This window comes from Myotis daubentonii, chromosome 14 (genome assembly GCF_963259705.1).
Source record: "Myotis daubentonii chromosome 14, mMyoDau2.1, whole genome shotgun sequence".
NCBI classification, from domain to species: Eukaryota; Metazoa; Chordata; class Mammalia; order Chiroptera; family Vespertilionidae; genus Myotis; species Myotis daubentonii.
This window is the reverse complement of record NC_081853.1, coordinates 23,353,265-23,375,132: the sequence shown is the minus strand read 5'-3', so window position 1 is coordinate 23,375,132 and position 21,868 is coordinate 23,353,265. Positions and strand designations below refer to the sequence as shown.

Below are 21,868 nucleotides of genomic sequence, written 5' to 3'. Positions count from 1 at the left end.
AAAACAAAACAAGTTATTAATTTGTATCTATTGTTTGTTTTTTAAATAAATTTTTATTGATTTTAGGAAGGGAGAGGGAGAGAGATATAGAAACATCAATGAGGGAGAATCATTGACCAGCTGCCTCCAGCATATGCCCTGACTGGGGATCAAATCTCGACCTCCTGATTCATAGGTCAACACTCAACACTGAGCCACGCCTAGCCAAGCTATCTATTGTTTGTTTAAAGTACTTGACCCTGCTTTTGCTTTAAAGGGATTAGCCAAGTGTTAGATCCCAAGTGTTAGTTGTCAAACCAACACTCTCCTGAACACAATCAGAAAGTTGTTGGGTTTTTTTAGAAATTTTTTTTTTTTTAAAGAAAGATTAAAGGAAACTGAAAAGGGAGTCACTTTTCACACTGCAGTGTGTGCCCTCTGAAATTCACACTTGGCGGTAGCAAAACAGCACCAGGTGTTAGACCAGTGGGGTTAGACCAGACCTGAGTTCAGCAACCTCACTACTTGAATTCTGGCTAGGAAACAATTCAAAGCCAAGACTCAAACAACCGTGTACAGAAGTAGAACTAATTTGTAGAAGAAAATGGGCTTAGGAAACAAGTTATAGAGGCAAAGGAAGGGCTCTTGGAGCTTAGAAGTAAGAAAGGTAAAGGTGAGCCACCTGTCAGGGTGACATACAATGCATATTTAATGCTAACTAACAGGCCCTGACCAGATAGCTCAGTTGGTTAGAGCATTGTCCCCAGACACTATTTTTGTAGGTTTGATCTCTGGTCAGAGCACATACAAGAAGCCAAATCAATGTCTCTCTCCTTTCCTCTCTCTCTAAAGTCAATCAATAAAAAAAAAAAATTTAAATGCTAATAATGAACAACTTGTTAGACAAATGGTTTATCAATGCCAAACTGAGTTACTTTATCATTTATTAAACTGGGACATCTTAAAAAATTATATCAACAAAATGGATTTCACCTTATAATGCACTTATTTTCCATTTTACTCTCAAGGTCACACTGGAATTGTCACATTGAATGAGTTCAAATTTAAGGATAAAAGTAAATCTCAATTCAAAATGTTTTATGATGTATAGAAATTCTTTGTACTATTGTTGAAACTTTTCTATAAGTCCAAAATTTATTTTACAAAAAATATTAATTATTATTCTTTAAAGAATACCTTGATTTTTAGAGAGAGGAAGGAAGAGAGAGAAACATGGATGTGAGAGTACAACATTGATATGCTGCACACCCCCTACTGGGACCAAGCCAGAAACCCAGACATGTGCCCTTGACTGGGAATCGAACCAGCAACCTCCTGGTGCACAGGACCATACTTAACCGAGCCACAAAAAATTATTTTAAAAAAAACACAAAAAACTTTATGAGGGGACAGGGCTGAGTTCCCGGAGGTGACTGCGCAGGCGCAGGGAGGGGGGAGGGGGGCCGGCAGTTGGAGGCGATGTTTGCGCTGGAGTCAGGGTGGGCGCCGCTGGGAAGCGACCGAGAGGACCGAGCCCTGCTGAGTTCCTCGGAGAACATCTTGTGGACAAGAACGTGCTTCTCTGGCTCAGGGTGCGGGTTGCCTGGCCATGAGAAACCACAGGACGCCGCTGCCCGGAGCAATGCATTCCATCTGAGCAGCGCAGGGGGAGCAGGCCATGTACTTATCCGCCCCACCTGCCCTGCGCGCGCTGCCGCTCCCCACGCGAGGACTATGGGGAGGAGGAAAGGATGCCACCACACGGGTGAAGCCCAAGTCCAGGGCGGCAGTGACGTTCGGGGACCTGGCCATCTACTTCTCCCAGGAGGAGTGGAAGAGGCCGAGCCCCGTGCAGAGAGGTCTGTACAAGGACGTCATGTTGGAGAACTACCAGACCCTGGTCTCTCTCGGACTGTCCCGTCAGAAGCCAAATGTGATCGCCTTGTTGGAGAAAGGGAAAGCACCCTGGATGGAGGTATTCGTGAAAAGACACCGTGGCCTGGGATGCTGCAAGGACGCCAGACGCGTTCAGGTGGGCGGGGCTGCGTGCCGGCCTGGAGGCAGGTCCCGCTGCAGAAAATGCCTGAAGAGCAATGTATCTCTGAAGCTGAAAGAAGGCGGCATTATCAACAGAAAATGTCTGAAAAGCAACGTGCCTCTGAAGTTGAAAAAAGGCGGCGTCGGTGACAGAATGTATCTAAAGGGGAACTATTGGCACAATGCACCTCATTAAAAATGAGGCTACACATGCGAGCGTTTCTCCAAAAAAAATGAGCAGGTTAAAAAATTAAATGAAGAAATTTTGGATATACTCGATGGAAATTTTTACACATATTTGAATGATGATTCCATTGATTCAACAGATGATGCTGAAAAGGAAAAATTTCCCATCGAATTTCTTAATAGTATTACTCCTTCAGGAATGCTGTGTCATAAATTAAAATTGAAAGTGGGTGCAATCATCATGCTATTGAGAAATCTTAATAGTAAGTAGGTCTTTGTAATGGTCTTCAATTTATTATCAAAAGATTGCGACCTAACATAATCGAAGCAGAAGTATTAACAGGATCTGCAGAGGGAGAGGTTGTTCTGATTCCAAGAATTGATTTGTCCCCATCTGACACTGGCCTCCCATTTAAATTGATTCAAAGACAGTTTCCCGTAATGCCAGCATTTGGGATGACTATTAATAAATCACAAGGACAATCTCTAGACAGAGTAGGAATATTCCTACCTGCACCCGTTTTCGAATAAGGTCAGTTATATGTTGCTCTCTCTCGAGTTCAAAGAGCGTGTGATGTTAAAGTTGTAAATACTTCAGCACAGGGGAAATTAGTAAAGCACTCTCAAAGTGTTTTCACTCTTAATGTGGTGGAATACAGGGAGATAATAGAATAAGTTTAACCAAGTTATCACTTGTTTGTATCAGTGTTATTTTTCTATCATGTTTTTAGATCATGTTTTGTTGTTTTCATATCATTGTTTTCATATCATGTCTTATTATATCATGTTGTTATTGCTTATTAATAAACATTATTTCAATAAAAACAAAAAACATGTTATGGTTGGGAAATGCAGATCCTTAATACCAGAAGGATGTGTATTAAGGCACAATACCAATCTCACACTTGGTAGTCTCAAGCCCAAGGTGCCAAAGGAAACTGTGCCCCCACTTTTTTGCAAATGCAAATGTTAATGCCAATGGACACCACTTAGCTACATGTGACAACTGCCCTTTTACTTTTTCAGGTTGTCAATGAGATCCAGGGAGAGGCTAATAAAGGACCTGCATGGCACAGAAAACAAAACCGACTTAGGAGACCCTGAATGGCTCTGGCTCTCACTTGATCCGGGAATAAGACCTGGGTTTTAGTGTTGTCTTTGCCACCATGTAACTAGATGGGCGTGTCACACAACCTGTCTGGGCTCGCTTCTTCATTTTCAAAAGGCAGGAGTGGACTAGATTCTCTCTAAAATTTTTTCCCACCTTTAAGTTTTATGAGCTAATCCTAATCTTTGGACAACCTTTGTTCAGGCTGGTTTTTCTCCAGAAAACAAACTTGAGAGCACTGACCCAACCTGATTTTCTTATTGTATACTCTACTTGACAGCCACTTCCTTCAGAAATCAGCTGTACTTTTGTGGTTACTAATGGCACCACTGCCTGCAAACTTCCCTAACACATTCTTCACAGGCAAGTGGAGGCAAATGTTTTTTTTGCAGGCAACAGTATGAAACTGAATACAAATGCTGGCAAGGAGCCTAGAGATAAATAATAGGCTCTTGCCCTAGCCGGTTTGGCTCCATAGATAGAGCGTAGGCCTTCAGGCTGAAGGGTCCCAGGATGGATTCTGGTCAGGGGCACATGCCTGGGTTTCGGGCTCGATCCAGTAGGGGGCGTGCAGGAGGCAGCCGATCAATGATTCTCTTTCATTGATGTCTCTCTCTCTCTCCCTTCCTCTCTGAAATCAATAAAAATATATTTAAAAAAATAATTGGCTTTCTATCCACTTAGTATGGCCTATAGTAACACTGTTCACAAACATGGGTCTAGCTTTATGAAATAAAGGTGGAAAGTTCAAAGTAGTCAGTGACTTTGAACTTTAAGTGAACTAAGTGAATCTTGAACAAGAGCAAGACAACAGAATTTGGTACATCTCCAATGCCCAAAAAATCAGTTCCCTATTTTCCTGCTTCTGAAAATCGTTCAAGCTTAGCTTTTAAAAAGATTGAAAAACTGCTTTATTATCAAGATATGTATTTATGCCTAATAGCTCACTAGTTCAAACCCCTTACTCTAGTTTCCCCCCCCCCAATAAATATATGAATTAAACCAAATTACCAGGTAGAAAACACTTTCAAGTGTATGGGAAAGAAGAAATTCCCTTGAGGGCTCTTATGAAGAACAGAGATTTTTTCCTATTTAGCTCATTTCCATTCAAGTTAAAAAAAATAGGAAAAGTCCTTCATAATTATCCTTTAGAAATCATTAAGAGTTCATGAGGAAAGAAAGAGAAGCACAAAGTGGATAAGTTCCCTACAATATCTAATATATGAACAAGAAAAAGAACTAATTTTTCATTATGGTGAGATGAAAACAATTTGGACTAATAAAATCTGGGTATATTTAACATATCTCTGAAACCCATTCTCCTTATTGTTCAAATCAAAACTACTATTGCCCTAGCTGGTTTGGCTCAGTGGACAGAACATCAGCCTGCAGGACTGAAGGGTCCCGGGTTCAATTCCAGTCAAGGGCACATGCTCAAATTGCAGGCTCAATCTCCAGTAGGGGGCATGCAGGAGGCAGCCAATCAATGATTCTCATCATTTTTTAATTATTTTTTAAAATTTTTTTTATTGCTTAAAGCAGGGGTCCTCAAACTACGGCCCGTGGGCCACATGCAAATACAAATATTGTATTTGTTCCCATTTTGTTTTTTTACTTCAAAATAAGATATGTGCAGTGTGCATAGGAATTTGTTCATAGTTTTTTTTTTTAACTATAGTCCAGCCCTCCAACTGTCTGAGGGACAGTGAACTGGCCCCCTGTTTAAAAAGTTTGAGGATCCCTGGCTTAAAGTATTACAAAGTGATTCTCATCATTGATGTTTCTCTCTCCATTCCTCTCTGAAATCAATAAAAATGTATTTTAAAATAAAACTATCCTGTCAACACCTTAGTTGTTAAAAAAAATAGAATGACTTACTAAACATAAGTTAAAATGTAAAATATTAATTATCGTCTTCAGTGAGGGGAAATTTTAGTACAGGAACACACTGGGAATACTGCCGTTTGGGTTCCAGACCACCCCCAGCATCACAATAAAGTGAGTCATAACCTTTTTGCTGGTGGAAGGGCTTGCCTTCAATTTGTAAAATAATGCAACATTTGTGGCATCTAATAAAATGAGGTATGCCTATAATCAGAACTCTAATTGCTTAAGTTGAAGTGACACATTGATATTAAATAAATCATTTAGCATAACACTATTTATAGACTGCAATGACCTGTGAGCAAAGATGTGTATAACTTGAGAGTAAAATCCGTTTCTGGAACCTGACCAAAATATGCTCTTTCAGAAGGGAGTTATAACTGCTTCTTGTGGCTCCAGATGTACCTCTAACCCAGTGATAGAGGAAGTACTGGAATTGACTAAATTCCAGTACTTCCAAGACTTCCAGAAAGTATAACATATTATTAAACCTTCAAAGAAAGGAAGCTGCGAAGTGACACTACACAATATAAACATCAAGACAGAGCAAAAGCCCACGAAGCCTTCTTTACAAAAGGATGGTGAGGAGGCATATAAGACAAATATAGGTATGTAATAGCTTTAAAAGTATCTACTGTGAATATAGTGAAACAGTTCTGGCCTACATATGAGAAAATAAGTTTTAGATCTGGTTATACCACATTCAGAGGTAGAATGGTTAGAGCAGCCTGAGTCAGGTAGGTATAGGTTCAAATCCCAGCACCTTCACTGATATTGTATGACTCTGGACAAGTTCAAGTCTCTCTAAACTTGTCCTAAACCTATTATGTGGAGTTAAGAATGCCTCCTTCTCAGGGCTTAAAGCTTAAATAAAATAAAGTACATAAAGCACTTGGTAACACTAGCACATGGTGACACTCAATAAATTATAGACAATATTAGCTATATATCCTTGATCAAGCCAAGGCATTTTATAAATGGAGTGATAACACAGAAAATCACAGACACCTTTAAGTGCCAGATAAAACGGAGCAGTTATTACTACTAGAAGAGGTCAGATTCACTTGTCTCCCATACCAAATGTTACCAGTGGCTCTCTTTACAAGCAGCAGATTACCATTAGCAACAGGTATTACTTAGGGTGCTAACTTTTTTAGAAACATTACTTTGATATTAATAAACTAGAGGCCTGGTGCATGGATTCATGCACCCCGGTGCATGGAGTCCCTCAGCCTAGCCTGCACCCTCTTGCAATCCGGGATCCCTCAGGGGATGTTGAACTGCCGGTTTTGGCCCGATCCTAGCAGGCCAGGCCGAGGGACCCCACGGGTGCACGAATCTGTGCACGGAGCCTCTAGCATGCATGTAAGATCTTTGGTTAATCTCTTTCCACCCTTCCTCCTCCTCCTCCCCTTCCCTCTGAGATTCATCAGTCTGTTCCATGTTTCCATTCCTGTGCGTTGAGTGTCTGCCCCTGGTGGTCAGTAAGTGTCATAGCTAATGGTCGAATAATCGCTTAGGTTTTTATATAGATTAACTGAGCAATATCTATTGGGCCATAAGAAATTTATCAAGCATTTTCACATGTAATCTCATTGGAGGGCTTTTCCGGCTTATAGGTTATCATCACTTTTGCCCCTATTATTATCTCATGTTATAGTCCTTGTATATAGGAGGAACTCAATAAATATCTGTTAAATTGACTACAGAACACCAGATAACCTAAAACTTGAACTTTAGAAGTATGTAATTCTTTATCCTAAATAGGGGAGATACTATGAATAATGAACTCAAGTGACTCTTAAAAACACTCTGAGGGTGAGGGCAGGATTGGGGGAATGAGGGGACATTGGGGGGGATAAGGACACATTTGTAATATCTTAATCAATAAAGGGAAAAAAATAATTAAAAAAAACACACTCTGAGATGAGCTCAATAATGTTCAAAAAACAGCACTACCAAATCAAATGTCAGTTTTGTCTCCATTGCAAAATTTGATTTTTATAAAGTTTTGCTTGTTTGTATGTGGTGTTTTTGTTGTTGTTAATCCTCACCCCAGGATATTTTTCCATTGATTTTTAGAGAGAGTGTAAGGGAGGGGAAAAGACAGAAACATCAATGTGTCATCAACTGGTTGCCTCCCACACATGCCCCGACTGGGGCCAGGAATCTGAGGTACATGCCCTTGACTGGGATCAAACCTGGGACCCTTCAGTCCCTGGGGCCAATCCTCTATTCACACTGAGCAAAACCAGGTAGGGCTAAAATCCCATTTTTAAATGAAGGCACTATTTTCCAAAGGTCTAAGTAAGGGTTCTAAAAGTACAAAGCAGCTTGAGCTCTATAAGTCAGTTCAATTGTTATTTATTGATTACCCACCTTCTGCAAGGCATTCAGCTGGGTAATATAAGAGGCACCCAAGTACATTGTAGGAGGCAGACACTAAATTAGAGAATTCATCAACCCAGAGCTGTAGTATTAGCATGGTAGGATGGCAGGGACTGAGGAAAGGAAAGGGGCAATACTGAATGACTTCTAGGTGACTGTATAAGCCTTTGAACAAGGTTGCAAGCTTTGGAAATGACAAGTTTTACATTCTTCTGTTTAAACTATTAGCTTTAAAAAAAAAGTAGACATTTGGCTTGTTTACCTTATAAAACCTGGTTTTAAAACCCTGGATTGTGGTTAAATTGTGTGAATGCTGGTATTGCAATAGAATGTGAGCATCACACTTCATTCAACGATGTATCTTTTATTGGGACATAACATATCTACAAAGTAAGTACTTGGCAAACACCTGCTGAATGACCAAATGATTCCCAGGATAAATTAGTCAGCTCAAAGTCCAAATATGAGAGCTCGGGCTGGTAAGCCACCTAGGTTTTGATCAAGCAGCTACACCTGAAAGTTTTGTCAGAATAATAATTCCACACATCAGATTTCTGTGGAATAGAGGAGTCCCATCTCTAGCTCCTCTCCCACCACAATCACAGCAGTCAGATAAAGTTGAGGAGTTTATTAGGGAAATATCAGAGGTAAACACCCCAAGTGACAGAAAGAAAAATCTTAAAATGTCCCTTCAAGCCAAGTGGAGACCTGGCCTTGACCTCCCCATAAGGACAAAAAACTGGTAGATTAGCAACAACATTCTCTGGCAGCCACCTTGCCAGGGCACGAGTCTCTCAGCCAGGACTGTCTGCTACCTCCCAACAAAGGTAGGGAGGAGAAAAGACTGTTTATAGAATCAATGCAGAGGCAATGAGAACTGTAAGGAAAATCTGAGAGAGAGAGAGAGAAAGAGAGAGAGAGAGAACACCTTAATAAAGAGTCCCAGGCTTTTGGCTCTGAGTGCCTCAAATACATTGACAAGTAGTTTTACAAAATGTTACTGAAAAGGTAAAATGCCTAATGTTTTCAAGAGTTCCCCTGGACTTCTCCCCACATGCCATATCACACTGCCAGATGAACATGGCAGAGCCCAAAGGCCACATTTTTGAAGAAAGAAAAACAAGAATAAGCCCTGTTGCTCTTTAAGGAGAGAGAAGTGGAAGGCTGCTGGGATCTTTCCCACGTAGGCCTGTGTTCTGTAAAGCAACTTCCCAGCAGCAGTCTGGCACAGTCCTAGGTGAGGGTCTCACCTTTTGTCACCTGTAGAAGGAAAACTGACCATTAGATAAATTCAAAAGGATTAGAGGTATTTTAGATCCTAAGCAATAGAGTGGTAGAAAAGAAGATTGTTTTAGAGTCTCAGAAATCTGGTTCAAATTTAAGCAAGGTACTTAACTTCTCTAAACTATTTCTGCTTGCCAGTTTGTTTTAGCAAGACGTAGCAATATGCATTCTCTCTTGCACAGCCACTGACTAACCTCATAAGGAAACATCTTGGCCATCATACTCACCCTTGCTTCAATGTACTCTATTCTCCGTTCAAGGGCTGTCAATTTCTCATTTAGTGTTGCAAGTCTTGAACGACAAGACATATCTAGTGAAAGGAGAATGATATTCAGGATTAATGTCATTACACACACACACACACACACACACACACACACACACACTCCTAAGCTGAAGAAGAGGGATGATATATCATGTAGAGTACAAATGGGAGCAGGTAGGCAAAGCAGAGGAATGGAGAGGACAAGGTGAGAAGTATCTTAGGAACACAGCTGCTTACAGTGGATCTGTGGTAGGCAGAGAATATGGCTCCCAAAGATGTCCACATCCTAATCCTTGGAACCTGTGAGTACGTATTCTACATGACAAAAGGGGGTTTGTAGATATGATTAAAGTTAAGAATCTTGAGTTCCTGGATTGTCTAGATGAGCCCAATCTAATCACAAGCCCCAATGTAGATGAGAAAGGAAGAGTAAAGGCAGAAAAAGACTCAAAGTGTGAGGGGGCTCAACTTGCCATTGCTGGTTTTGAAGATGGAGAAAGGGGGCCATGAGCCAAGAGCTGCAAGTGACCTTTAGAAGCTGGGAACAGCTCTCAGCAGACAACCAGTCTGCCAACAACCCAATGAGCAAGAAATCACATCCTCTCCAAGAGCCTCCAGAAAGGAAGGCACCCTGCTGATCATGATTTCAGCAGTGAGCCAGTCTTAGACTTCTGATCTACACCACTGTAAAATAATAAACTTATGTGGTTTAAGCTGCTATCTTTGTGGTAATTTGTCATGGCAGCAATAGGAAACTAACAGACCAATGCTGTACAGATTACCATTTGGTAATAGGCAAACTAAGAGTTTCAAGAGAGGAAAAATAAAAAGAGGAAGAAAATAATCTCAATAGGGAGGAAAAGCAGATGCCAAGAATGCAGCACAGACTGTAGGAAGAAGGTAAGGTAGCAGTTTTTCTAAGCTAATGGAAGCCACAGCAGTGCTGTTGTCTCATCAATATCTGCGAAGGCCTTTCATAATCAGAGAAAACTTGAACATCAAATACCCTGTGAAGTCCACATTCCTTCTGCAAAATTCCTTTTCTACTTTTTTCAATCTTCTTTCACTACCTCAACCAAAATGAAATGTAGGTTTTCCCTAAGATACCTTTCTTCTGCAAATTTCTCTAACACACTTGTGTACTCTTTCTACAACTATTCTCAATACACAGGAGAAAAAGGTTTCTAGGCATGCTAATTATTTCCTACCACTTCTTCCAATATATATATAGGCAGCAACTGGAACACCGTAACAACTGGAATGACCAGTTGCTATGACGCCCACTGTGGCCAGCAAACCAGCCTGATCAGGGGGTGGCGCTGCCAGCCAACCTCCCCGTGGCCCTTCCCCACAGCCGGCCCCACCCCTGATCAGCCTCTCCCACCCCAATGGGGGTGGGGCTGACCGGCCAATCTTCTGCAGCCCTCCCCAGCTGGCCCCGCCCCCAATGGGCCCCCACCACCCCAATTGGCCCACAGCTCTTTCCCCCGCCAAAGCCCACCCAAGATAGGCCCCCTACCGAGATCAGGGGCAGGGCTGCTAGCCAACTGCCTGTGGCCCCTTCCCCCAGCCAGCCCCACCTCCATGGGCCCCCACCACCCAGATCAGCCCGCAGCGCCTCCCCTCAGCCAGCTCTGCCCCTGATCGCCCCACCACTCAGGTCAGGGGCAGGGCCAGCTGGCCAACCACCCATGACCCCTCCCCCAAGCCGCTGGTCCCCTTGGTCCCCCAACCCCATTCGGGGATGGAGTCAGCTGGCCCACCACCCACAGCCCCTTCCCACAGCCGACCCCACCCTTGATCAGCCCCCACCACCCGGGTCTGCCCACAGCCTCTCCGCCAAGCCCGCCCCACCTCAGATGGCCCCCCCCTACCCCAACAGGGGGTGAGGCCGGCTGGTCAATTCTCTGTGGCCCCTCCCCCAACCTGGTTCTGCCCCTGATGGACCCTCACCACCTCATCGACCTGAAGCCCCACCTGCTGGCTGACCCCACCCCTGATTTCCCCCCACCCCAATCCCAATAGGGGGCGGGGCCAGCCAGCCAACCTCCTGCAGCCCTTCCACCCACCAGGCCCACCCCCGATGGGCCCCCTCCCCCCAGCCAGCTCCACCCCCTATCAGCCCCTCCACTCTGATCAGAGGCAGGACTGGCTGGCCGGGCTGAAGGACCCCCACCCTCCCACCCCAGTGCATGAATTTCATGCACTGGGCCTCTAGTCTCTCAGTAATCTTCACTTAAATCTAAAATATCCACTCACTGAGACACACTCCCACTCAATGATTTAACACTTACCTCACAACCTTTCTTTTCATCTCTTCCCTGGATGTTATGCAAAAGTGCTTTGGCACCCATTTTGAGACAAATCTTCCTATATCCTGATCTTGCCTTAATTTTCATTTCATCATATGCAAATCTTACTCATCTGAACATTCTCCTTCAAGGCTCAGTTCAAATTGAATTCTAAGAGGTCTTCGACAGATGGATATAATTTTCCCTCCTCTGTTATTTACCTAAATATTTATGGCTAAATTTCTAATTCATAAGTTACTTACATAGTTGGTCTTCAGTTATCATTTCTCGCTTTGGATAAAGATTTAACAAACCATGTTCATTCACTATTACTTAGGAATGCTTTGGTAAAGTATGACATATCTATGAGAGACTATTAAACAGTCATTAACAAATCACCAGTTTGAAGAATAATTAATGACATGAGTAAATGTTCATGCACAAAACCAAGTGATACTTAAATGTTTGTGATTTATAATTTATTTACATGACTGTTTCCCCAGTAGAATCAACACTAATAAAAGAGAAAAATGGTAATTGGCGTACGAGCTACCCTTTTCATTGGCTAATCAGGGCTATATGCAAATTAACTGCCAACTAAGATTGGCAGTTAACTGCCAACTAAGATTGGCAGTTAACTGCCAACAAGATGGCGGTTAATTTGCATATGTAGGCACAATGCAGGGAGGCGAAAGGGAAAGCAGGAAGAAGCCCCCTGCCACTGACAGTGATCGGAAACCCAGGGGGGAGCTAAGAGCTGGGGGGCAGGGCAAAGGCGGCCCTGGGGCCGCCTTTGCCCTGCCCCCCAGACATGATCGGAGAATCAGGTGCCTTTTCCGCCCTGGCCAGTGATAGCAGGAAGTAGGGGTGGAGCCAGCGATGGGAGCTGGGCACGGTCAAAGCTGGCAGTCCCAGGAGCTAGGGGTCCCTTGCCTGGGCCTAAAGCGAAGCCCACGATCGTGGGGCCGCTGCAGCTGCGGGTCCCCGCTGCCCGAGCCGGATGCCTCAGCCAGAGGCATCAGGCCTGGGCAAGGGGCCGATCCTGTGATTGGAGGGTGATGGGGGTCAACGCCTGAGGGCTCCCAGTATGTGAGAGGGGGCAGGCTGGGCTGAGGGACACTCCCCCCCGCCCCACACCCAGTGCACGAATTTCGTGCACCGGGCCCCTAGTGAATTAATAAAAGGCAGATATTCCATTTTTTTAAGTAGATTTTTTACTGATTTTGGAGAGGAAGGGAGAGGGAGAGAGATAGAAACATCAATGATGAGAATCATCAATTGGCTGCTTCCTGCACTCCTCCTACTGGGGATCAAGCCTGCAATCCAAGCATATGCCCTTGACCAAAATTGAACCTGGGACCCTTCAGTCCGCAGGACAATGCTCTATCCACTGAGCCAAACCAACTAGGACAGCAGATACAGGCAGTCCTCAGGTTATGTCAGACTCCACGTAAGTCGTTTCGTAGTTACGTCGCCATCTCCCACTTATTTATTAAAAAAAAAAAAGTTCCATCATTTCAACATATGTACATATGTGCTTTATATTTTTTATTATTTACTTACCACAAGTAAAGGTCAGGAATTATCTTTCTTTTAATTTTTTTTAACTGTTTCACTTCATTACTGCTGTGTATGTGCTCCATGTGAGTGACGTAGGTGCTTATAGGCAGGTGGGTTCTGACTTATGGCGAAAATCTCCTTACGTCCCACCGTAGGAACAGATCTCCGACATAACCCGAGGACCTACTGTATTGTCTTTTATTAATCTTTGTAATCTTAGGGCTTTGCCTGGCACATAGATGTTTATTGAAAAAAAAAAAAGATTCTGGTATATTAGAACAGAAGTTTGACTCTAGTGTGTCTACTAATTTTTTTTTAAATTTTTATTTATTGATTTTTAGTGGGAGAGGAAGGGAGAAACATTGATTTGTTGTTTCATTTACTTACGCATTCATTGGTTAATTCTTGTAATGTGCCCGATCAGGGATCAAACCTGCAACCTTGGCATATTGGGACAATGCTCTAATCAACTGAGTTACTGAGCCAGGGCTCCACTAATTTTACAAGTGAGAAAACAAAGGCCTAGATAAGTGGAGTATCCATGATGGGTAACTGACAGGACAAAAGGGTGGCAGAGCTGAGATCAAAACCCAGTTTCCTCACTACCCAGCATGGCATTCTTTCCCATTACACTGCCACCATCCTTCTGAGCCTCTGAGGCCATAATTTATTCCTCACATCCCTTAAAATTTGCTTGCAGCCTGACTCTTCCACTTTCTAGTTCATTTTTTTCTTTTTGTTTCATATTAGATCCTTTCTCACTCACCCATCTTCATGGCTACTCTTCATTATTCATTTTTAGAAATAGCTTCATTGATATATAACTTATTACCATAAGGTTCAACTGCTTAAAATATATAATTCAATGGTTTTTAGAATATTTACAGAATTGTGGCCAGAACCAGTTTGGCTCAGTGGATAGAGCATCGGCCTGCGGACTCAAGGGTCCTGGGTTCGATTCCAGTCAAGGGCATGTACCTTGGTTGCGGGCACATCCCCAGTGGGGGGCGTGCAGAAGGCAGCTGATCAATGTTTCTCTCTCATCGATGTTTCTGGTTCTCTATCCCTCTCCCTTCCTCTCTCTAAAAAATCAATAAAATATATTTAAAAAAAAAAAGAATTGTGCAGTGATCACCATAATCTAATTTTCATAATCTCTAAAGGAAACCTCTACTAGTGCTCTGGACAGGTGGCTCAGTTGGTTGGAGCATCATATTATACACCAAAAGATTGCAGGCTCGATTCTTGATCAGATCACATACCTAGGTTGTGGGTTCAATCCCCAGCTGGGGTGCATATGGGAGTATGGATTTGCCTATTCTGGACATTCTTCTTTTATAATTTCTTCTTAAATAATTTTTAAAAATTCATTTTACAGAGAGGAAGGAAGAGAGAAACATCAATCAGCTGCCTCCCATACACACCCCTATCTAAGAATTGAACCCTCCAGGAATTGAACCCCTGACCAGGAATTGAACCCTCCACCTTTTGGTGTACGGGATGACACTCCAACCAACTGAGCTACACTGGCCAGGGCTCTTCATTCTTCTTTTCAATCTTGTCCTTTTATGTGCTAGTACTGCTTCTTCTAATTCCCAGGTCTAGCTTGAGTAGAAGCACCTCAGCACCCTACTTTTCCTGGATATACTTTGCCATGACTGCCCAACAGGACCAAGTCTCTTTCAGTGTGGTTTTTAGAAGCTCAAAGGCACATCATGTATGCTATTCAGTAACAACATGAATGTTATCACTGACAATCTGTCATTTCCCAAAAAAAAGAGCCAAAAATATCCAAAGAAGCAGGGTGGTAAGAGGGAGCTTTCCTTCCTGGATTGCTGTTCTGTTCTAGCTCTGTCAATCTGGTCATGAATCAGAATCCAAGAACAACATGATGCTAGTGGCCTACATGAATAAGCAGTGTTGAGAAATTCAAATTGTTCAACTCTAGAAACTTCAGTTATATACATTAAATACATACTGGTTCAAATAAAACATAAGGAAAGCATTCAGCAGCTGAACAAATCTGAAACCAGAGTGCATTTATGTGAACATTATCACCAGACTTTAACTGAAAATGCCATTTGTTCTTGTCAGGGTGCTTGATGGTGTAATATAGTAATCCCCCCTTAACCACGGGTAATGCATCCCAAGTTTAATTTATAAAATGGTCTCACAGAGATTAATAATAACTATTAATAAAATGGAACAATTATAACAATAAGTAACACGAGCATGGTCTCTCTCAAAATTTCTTATTGTACTACTAGAGGCCTGGTGCACGGATTCATGCACACTGAAAGTAAATTAATGAGAAGGTGGCCAGCAGGGCAGGACTGGGTGAGATGGGCTGGACACGCCCTGGAGCCAACCTTCCATAGTCCCTCCCTGGCCGGCTGCACCTGGGGCAGCGCTGGGGCTCGAAGGGCATCTGTGGACTGAGCAGGATCCCTCCGGCAGATGGGGGTCCCTCGGCCTGGCCTGCGGGAATCAGGTCAAAACCAGCAGTCCAACATCCCCTGAGGGGTTGCAAAGTGTGAGAGGGCGCTCTGCAAAGTTGCTGTCGCTTGGCAGCTCCTTCATTGAGCGTCTGCCCCGTGGTTGTCATCGTGCGTCATAGCTACCAGCCAATGGGTGGTTGGCCAGTTGCTTAGGCTTTTATATATATCTATATCTATATCTATATCTATATCTATTGATATAGCTATATAGAGATATAGATATATATAGATATTCATCCTTTTTGTGATGATGAAGACACAATGCCCATGTGATGAGATGATGTGAGGTGAGAATGACGTCGTAGGCACTGTGATATAGTGTTAGGCTACTGACCATATATAACAAGCACTTTTATGGCTTCTCTTTGGCATACCAGAATTATTAGCATCACTACTCTTGTGCTTTGGGGTCATTATTAAGTAAAATAAGGGCTACTTGAATACAAGCACTGTGAAACCATGGCAGTAACCTAGCTGGGTACTAAGTGACTAACAGACAGTTAGTACATATAGCGCAGCTATGCAGGACAAAGGGAGGTGATTCATGTCCTGGACAGAACAGAGTGGGACAGTAATAGATTTCGTCACATTGCTCAGAATGACACACAATTTAAAATTTATAAAATTGTCTGTTTCTGGAATATTCCATTTAATATCTTCAAGCCACAGTTGACCGTGGCTGAAACTATAGAAACTATAGAAACTGAAACTATAGAAAGTGAAACAGTCAATAAGGAGGGACAATTATATCCATTATCACTGCTGACAAATGCCAGTTAGCAAACAGCTCCTTCTCTGAACTCATGCACATAGCCTTAGCCTACAAAAATCAAGTCTTTCTCTTGAATTATTTTTTTTAAATATATTTTATTGATTTTTTACAGAGAGGAAGGGAGAGAGATAGAGAGTTAGAAACATCAATGAGAGAGAAACATCGATCAGCTGCCTCCTGCACATCTCCCACTGGGGATGTGCCCGCAACCCAGGTACATGCCCTTGACCGGAATCGAACCTGGGACCTTTCAGTCCGCAAGCCGACGCTCTATCTACTGAGCCAAACCGGTTTCGGCCTCTTGAATTATTTTTGCAGGTAAGTCTTATTTCTCCAACAAAATACTAATTTTTTTTTAATTTGTCCATTTATTTTTACTTTCTCCTTTCCATGACACCTGACCCACAGCTGGATCACAACAGGCATGGTATATTGCTATATCTGTCGGTGAAGTATAAAAACTGAGATTTAAAAATAGTCACATTCTCTATTTTTTATTACACTTCTCTAGCTTTAGAACCCAGAAAAAAATATATAAAAATAAAAAACTATCATCTGTCAGGCCAGTGTGGCTCTGTGGTGAAGTGTCAACCCATGCACCAAGAGGTGGCTGGTTCAATCCCCAATTCCCTGTCAGGGCACATGGCCAGGTTTCTGGCTCCATCCCCAGAAGGGGGTGTGCAGGGGGCAGCCAATCTATGTTTCTCTCTCTCTCTTCCTCTCCCTTCTTCTCTCTCTAAAAGAAAATCAATAAAAACATATTTTAAAAAACAAAACCATCATCTATGACAATCTATTTTTAGTAACTTCAGTTGCAAATACAAAATAGGCCTAGTGCTAGGATGTTATCACTGCTTTATAATCTGTGCATTCTTGGGTTCAGGTGGTCCTCCAACCCTGAAAACTACAAAGAGATTGTAACTCTACTCTCACCAGCTGGAATCACAGAGTAAAAGCTGTTCTGACAGCTGTTCCGTTGGCTATCTTGCAAAAACTTTCCTTTCCAAAGCACAGGGTGAGGATTGTGGGACTGCTGCCATTTCCAAAGAGCCCAGATGTGTCCTCAAAGTAAACTTCTATTAAATCTTTGCACCACCAAACCATAGTACCATAAACTCAATGCAAGCCCCACAGATACACATCAGAACTAAGGAGTTATGCTAAGGGCTTAGAATAGAAAAATACATCCCATATACACTCATCTTGAGTCATCCAATGCCAGGAGAGTATACTCAAGCATATTCTTATGATTTATCCAGTTTCTCAGCCTGTTGGTCTTTGCCTAAACTAAAAGGTTTCATCAGCTTTTTTTTTTTTTTAAATATATTTTATTGATTTTTTACAGAGAGGAAGGGAGAGAGATAGAGAGTTAGAAACATCGATGAGAGAGAAACATCGATCAGCTGCCTCCTGCACATCTCCTACTGGGGATGTGCCCGCAACCCAGGTACATGCCCTTGACCGGAATCGAACCTGGGACCTTTCAGTCCGCAGGCCGACGCTCTATCCACTGAGCCAAACCGGTTTCGGCTTCACCAGCTTTTTACCTGCTAAGTCAGATTGCTTTAACTTTTACTCTTGCTTCATACTTCTGTTCTTACTTATTTTTCAAAACCTGGCATGGTTCAGTGGTAGGGCATCGACCTGTAAACCAGAAGGTCATGGTTCAATTCCTGGTCAGGGCACATGCCTGGGTTGTGGGCTCAATCCCTAGTGTGGGGCATGCAGGAGGTAGCCAATCAATGATTCTTTCTCTCTCATCATTAACATTTCTATCCCTCTCTCTAAAATAAAAAATATATTAAAAATAAATAAGTAAATAAATGAACAAAATTTTCAAAAACCACCTAGTAATTACTCCAAACATCAGGTCATTGCCATCACTTTAAGAGAGAATAACAGCCAGCTAAGGGAAGCCATTTCTTCCGGCTCCTAAAGATTAGAATTCTGTGTCTATTTCCTCAGCCTAAGACTTGTTGGAAATCTTGAATAAAAAGAAAAGTCTTTATTCTCTATCTAATCACAAAATGTGACTCACACACATTTGATAAAATCTCAGAGCAGGTATTTCTTTGCTAATAAAATAAGAAAAAAATACATTTCTCCTTGGCAAATACTAAGCTCAGATTTTTCAATTTTCAGTCAGTTGCAAGACTCACCCACTATATAAATTTAGTGGCTATGATATGTCAAGAAGATTTATGTCAAAGATAAATGTGAATTAAAATTTTGTTAATATAGCCCTGGCCGGTGTTCTCAGTGGTTAGAGCATTGCTTGGATATTCTATGTGTACATATCCGATATTATGTACCAGATGAATGAAGTCTTTTTTAATTCTACTTTTTAAAGTTAAAACACTCTGTGTCAGTGATGTTTCCAACTATTTTCCACTGACTTTCCAGACGAAACCAAAGCTATGATCTTGTCATCATTCCATCTTTCCCTTAGCATGCAATCTTTTGGTTTCTCTTACCTGGTCCTTCTTTTGAGGGAATGTTATGAGTAAAGAATGCTGTGAAGAACTCCCTTAATTAATGGAAAAGCAGAAGAAACCAATTATGAGAACTAACATTGAAAGATTTTGCATGGAATTTTTTTAAAAAACATCTCTGAGGAAAAACTCAGAATATCTGAGTATCAGGGTAAATGTCAGTATTTCTCAAATGTTTTCAGTTCATTAAAATCAGTCTAGTTTTTTTGAATTTCTGTCTCCTGTCTCCAAACCCACTTATCTTTCACTAAACCATGTTCCTTCACTCAGTACTCAAAAAATTTCAAGGTATTTGAGATCTATACTTTCTTGATATCATTCCCTAATTACAAACTCTATAGCAAGTTTTTTGTATGAATATGTATTATTGACATATAAATTCATACTATTCTCTCAATAATATTACCTTCATCCCCAATCCCTAGAAAGTGAGGAAGTCCACCATATCAAGATACATCAAGCTTATAGTCCTATATACCTTATATGTAAATATATTAATAATTATTTGACTCAGGCTTGGCCAGCAAGGCTCAGTGGTTAAGTGTCAACCTATGAACCAGGAGGTCACAGTTTGATTCGTTGCGGGCTCAATCCCCAGTGTGGGGCATGCAGGAGGCAGCGATCAATGGTTCTCTCTCATCATTGATGTTTCTAGCTCTCTCTCTCTCCCTCCCTTCCTCTCTGAAATCAATAAAAAAACATTTTTAAAAAATTATTTGACTCAGGAAATGGTTCTTGTTCTGTGTCCTCCATAGTCCTGAGAGAGTCTTGCCCTGAGAACTAGTTTCTCTTGCTGATGCTTTCTGACAAATTCCATGCTCTGTCCTTAGAACTCACCAGTCCTCTAGCTAGGAAATAATACATTTTAACATCTTTTTTAATAGATCATTTCCCCTACTTAATTTTAATTGCTTACTTTTGCTGAATTCGTGGAACAGAGCACATGAGTTTGAAAAGATCACTAGATGTGGCCCCGGCACCTTGTGATCGATCACTAAGTCTACCCAGTTCTTAAACATCTGAAGGACATGGGATGGGGTTCTGTTACAGGATTGCTGTCCAGAAGAATACGGAATAAAGACTGTCATGAGCAGGTCATGCCTAGGAAAGATTTTGCCAGAAGCAGAAAGAACACCTACTGCCGGCTAGATACTAACAACACAGAAGATTTCCATGACTCCACACGACCTGGACCTGACCTCTGACCTTACCCCCTACCACTCTCAGCACAGCCAACAGGGGAGACAGGAAGGAACGGACCGGAGAAGGCTGAACGGGGGCAGGCAGTAAAAGGCATGGCGCTCAAGGTTTCCACTCGAACCTGAAGGAGACGGGGAACCGGCACGGGTCTATCTACAGCGCAGCGACACGGCCACGGCTAGGTTCTAGACTAGAGGGTGCACTCTGAACACAACTGGGAACTGGAAGGGAAGCGGGGCGCCAAGGAAGCAAGAAGACTACTGACGAGAGGACGCCCAGGGTGGATGGGGCTGCCTGACGTGTCTGAGATCAGAGGCAGGACTGTCTGGGAAAAGGAAGAACTTGCCAACGGATCCGGAGTAAATGGCAATAAGGCCCATGAGCTCAGCGTGGAGCAGGGTAACCCTACAGGGACTGCCCAGTGGAGCCTGGGGTCAGGGAAGGAGGAGGAAGAGAAAAGCAAGAGTCGAGGTCTCCCGGAGAGAGCCCGTCAAAGCTTCTCAGCGCCCGGCCAAACCTCCGAGACCTCCCTCCATCCCGCCGCCCGCCGCCCGCCCACTGACCGAACGAATTGAGAAAGTCCGCGATTTTCTTGATGCTGCTGGTGATGATTTCAATGTACTCCCGGTTCGCCCAGTCCTGGTGAATTTCCCGCTGCACAGGATCCTCTTGCCCCGCCATGGCCGCCGCCTAAGGAAGTGCGACTGCGCAGGCGCCCCGATCCTCCAGCACGTCCGTGCGCCTGCGCCGCCAGCCCACACCCTCCCTCGGGACCCACGTATCAGCTGGCATCGCGGTGCGCCTGCGCGACGTGACGTCCTCGCCGGCGTTGGCTCTGCTCAACTCCGACCGGGAAAATGGAGTGGGCATGCGCCAGGAGCCCCCCACCCACCACAGTACCGGGTCGCTGGCGGTTGGCGGGAGCGTGGGCCCGCGTCACCCTCCCACTCCGTCAGCTGCTCCAGACTTAGGTTATGGTCTGTGTCAGCAATAAGTTGGGCATAATCGATTAAATCACATTAAGCCCAAGTTACTTTTAAAATGCTTTTCAACAACAGAATATGATGTTCCACCTTACATTTATCAAATGAACAAAATGTTTATATATATATATATCACAATAATACCCAGCGGGGGGAAATTTGTAAATTAATGACAAGATCGAGCGCAGCTGAGTTCAGGGTGGTATGCGGGAGGCAACCAGTCAATGTGTTTTTCTCACATCAATGTTTCTCTCCCTCCCTCCCTCCTTCGCTCCCTTCCTCTCTTCCACTCTCTGAAAAACAATGGAAAACAATATCCTGCCCGGCCAGTGTGGCTCAGTGGTTGAGCATCAACCTATGGACCAGGAGGTCTCGGTTTGATTCCCAGTCAGGGCACATGCCCGGATTTCGGGCTCAGTCCTCAGTGTGGGGCGTGCAGGACGTGGCCAGTCAATGATTCTCTCTTATCATTGATGTTTCTATTTCTCTGTCCTTCTCCCTTCTCTGAAATCAATAAAAAATGTTTTAAAAGCAAATAAGATGGGTTTTTTTATTGCACAGTTGTTTTTAAGAGGAAAATTAAAAACTTACTGAAAAAAAGTTTTGTAATTCAAAATCATTTTAGTCTCTTCCAAGAGTTGTCATTCTCTGCCCTTCTCTAACCATCTCTGCATTTTGACGACCCCTCCAATCTCCACTTAGCTCTCCTTCCACAGGGACACGGACACACACACACACACACACACACACACACACACACACACACACACAGCATCTGACAGTTCTTAACAAGCTTCTCAGACTATCTGTCCTTCCAAACCAGAATCTCAGCCTGACCCTTCCCCTGGTCCCCAGTCTCCCCACTTCAGCTTCACCCAAAGAGCAAGATGAAAGGTGACAGCTCTAATTTGTGTTATATCAGTGATGGCGAACCTATGACA

The 21,868-nt window shown here is 43.0% G+C and overlaps 2 protein-coding genes across 2 annotated transcripts in view; one reads left to right on the top strand and one right to left on the bottom strand.

Annotated features, from left to right (window-relative positions):
* The first annotated feature begins 1,209 nt into the window (after positions 1-1,209).
* The window catches only part of CIDEC (cell death inducing DFFA like effector c), a 188,533-nt gene continuing 167,874 nt past the window's right edge, over positions 1,210-21,868 (top strand). The window contains exon 1 of the mRNA XM_059663547.1: positions 1,210-1,217. Coding sequence (XP_059519530.1) covers positions 1,213-1,217 — 5 coding nt within the window. The 5' untranslated portion in view covers positions 1,210-1,212. The remainder of the gene's footprint in view (positions 1,218-21,868) is intronic.
* BRK1 (BRICK1 subunit of SCAR/WAVE actin nucleating complex) lies at positions 7,927-20,668 on the bottom strand. Its single transcript, XM_059663555.1, has 3 exons — positions 20,508-20,668; positions 9,094-9,176; positions 7,927-8,842 (listed from the first exon to the last, which is right to left on the bottom strand). Exons 1-3 carry the CDS (start codon positions 20,623-20,625, stop codon positions 8,816-8,818), a joined length of 228 nt encoding a protein of 75 aa, XP_059519538.1. The 5' UTR covers positions 20,626-20,668; the 3' UTR covers positions 7,927-8,815.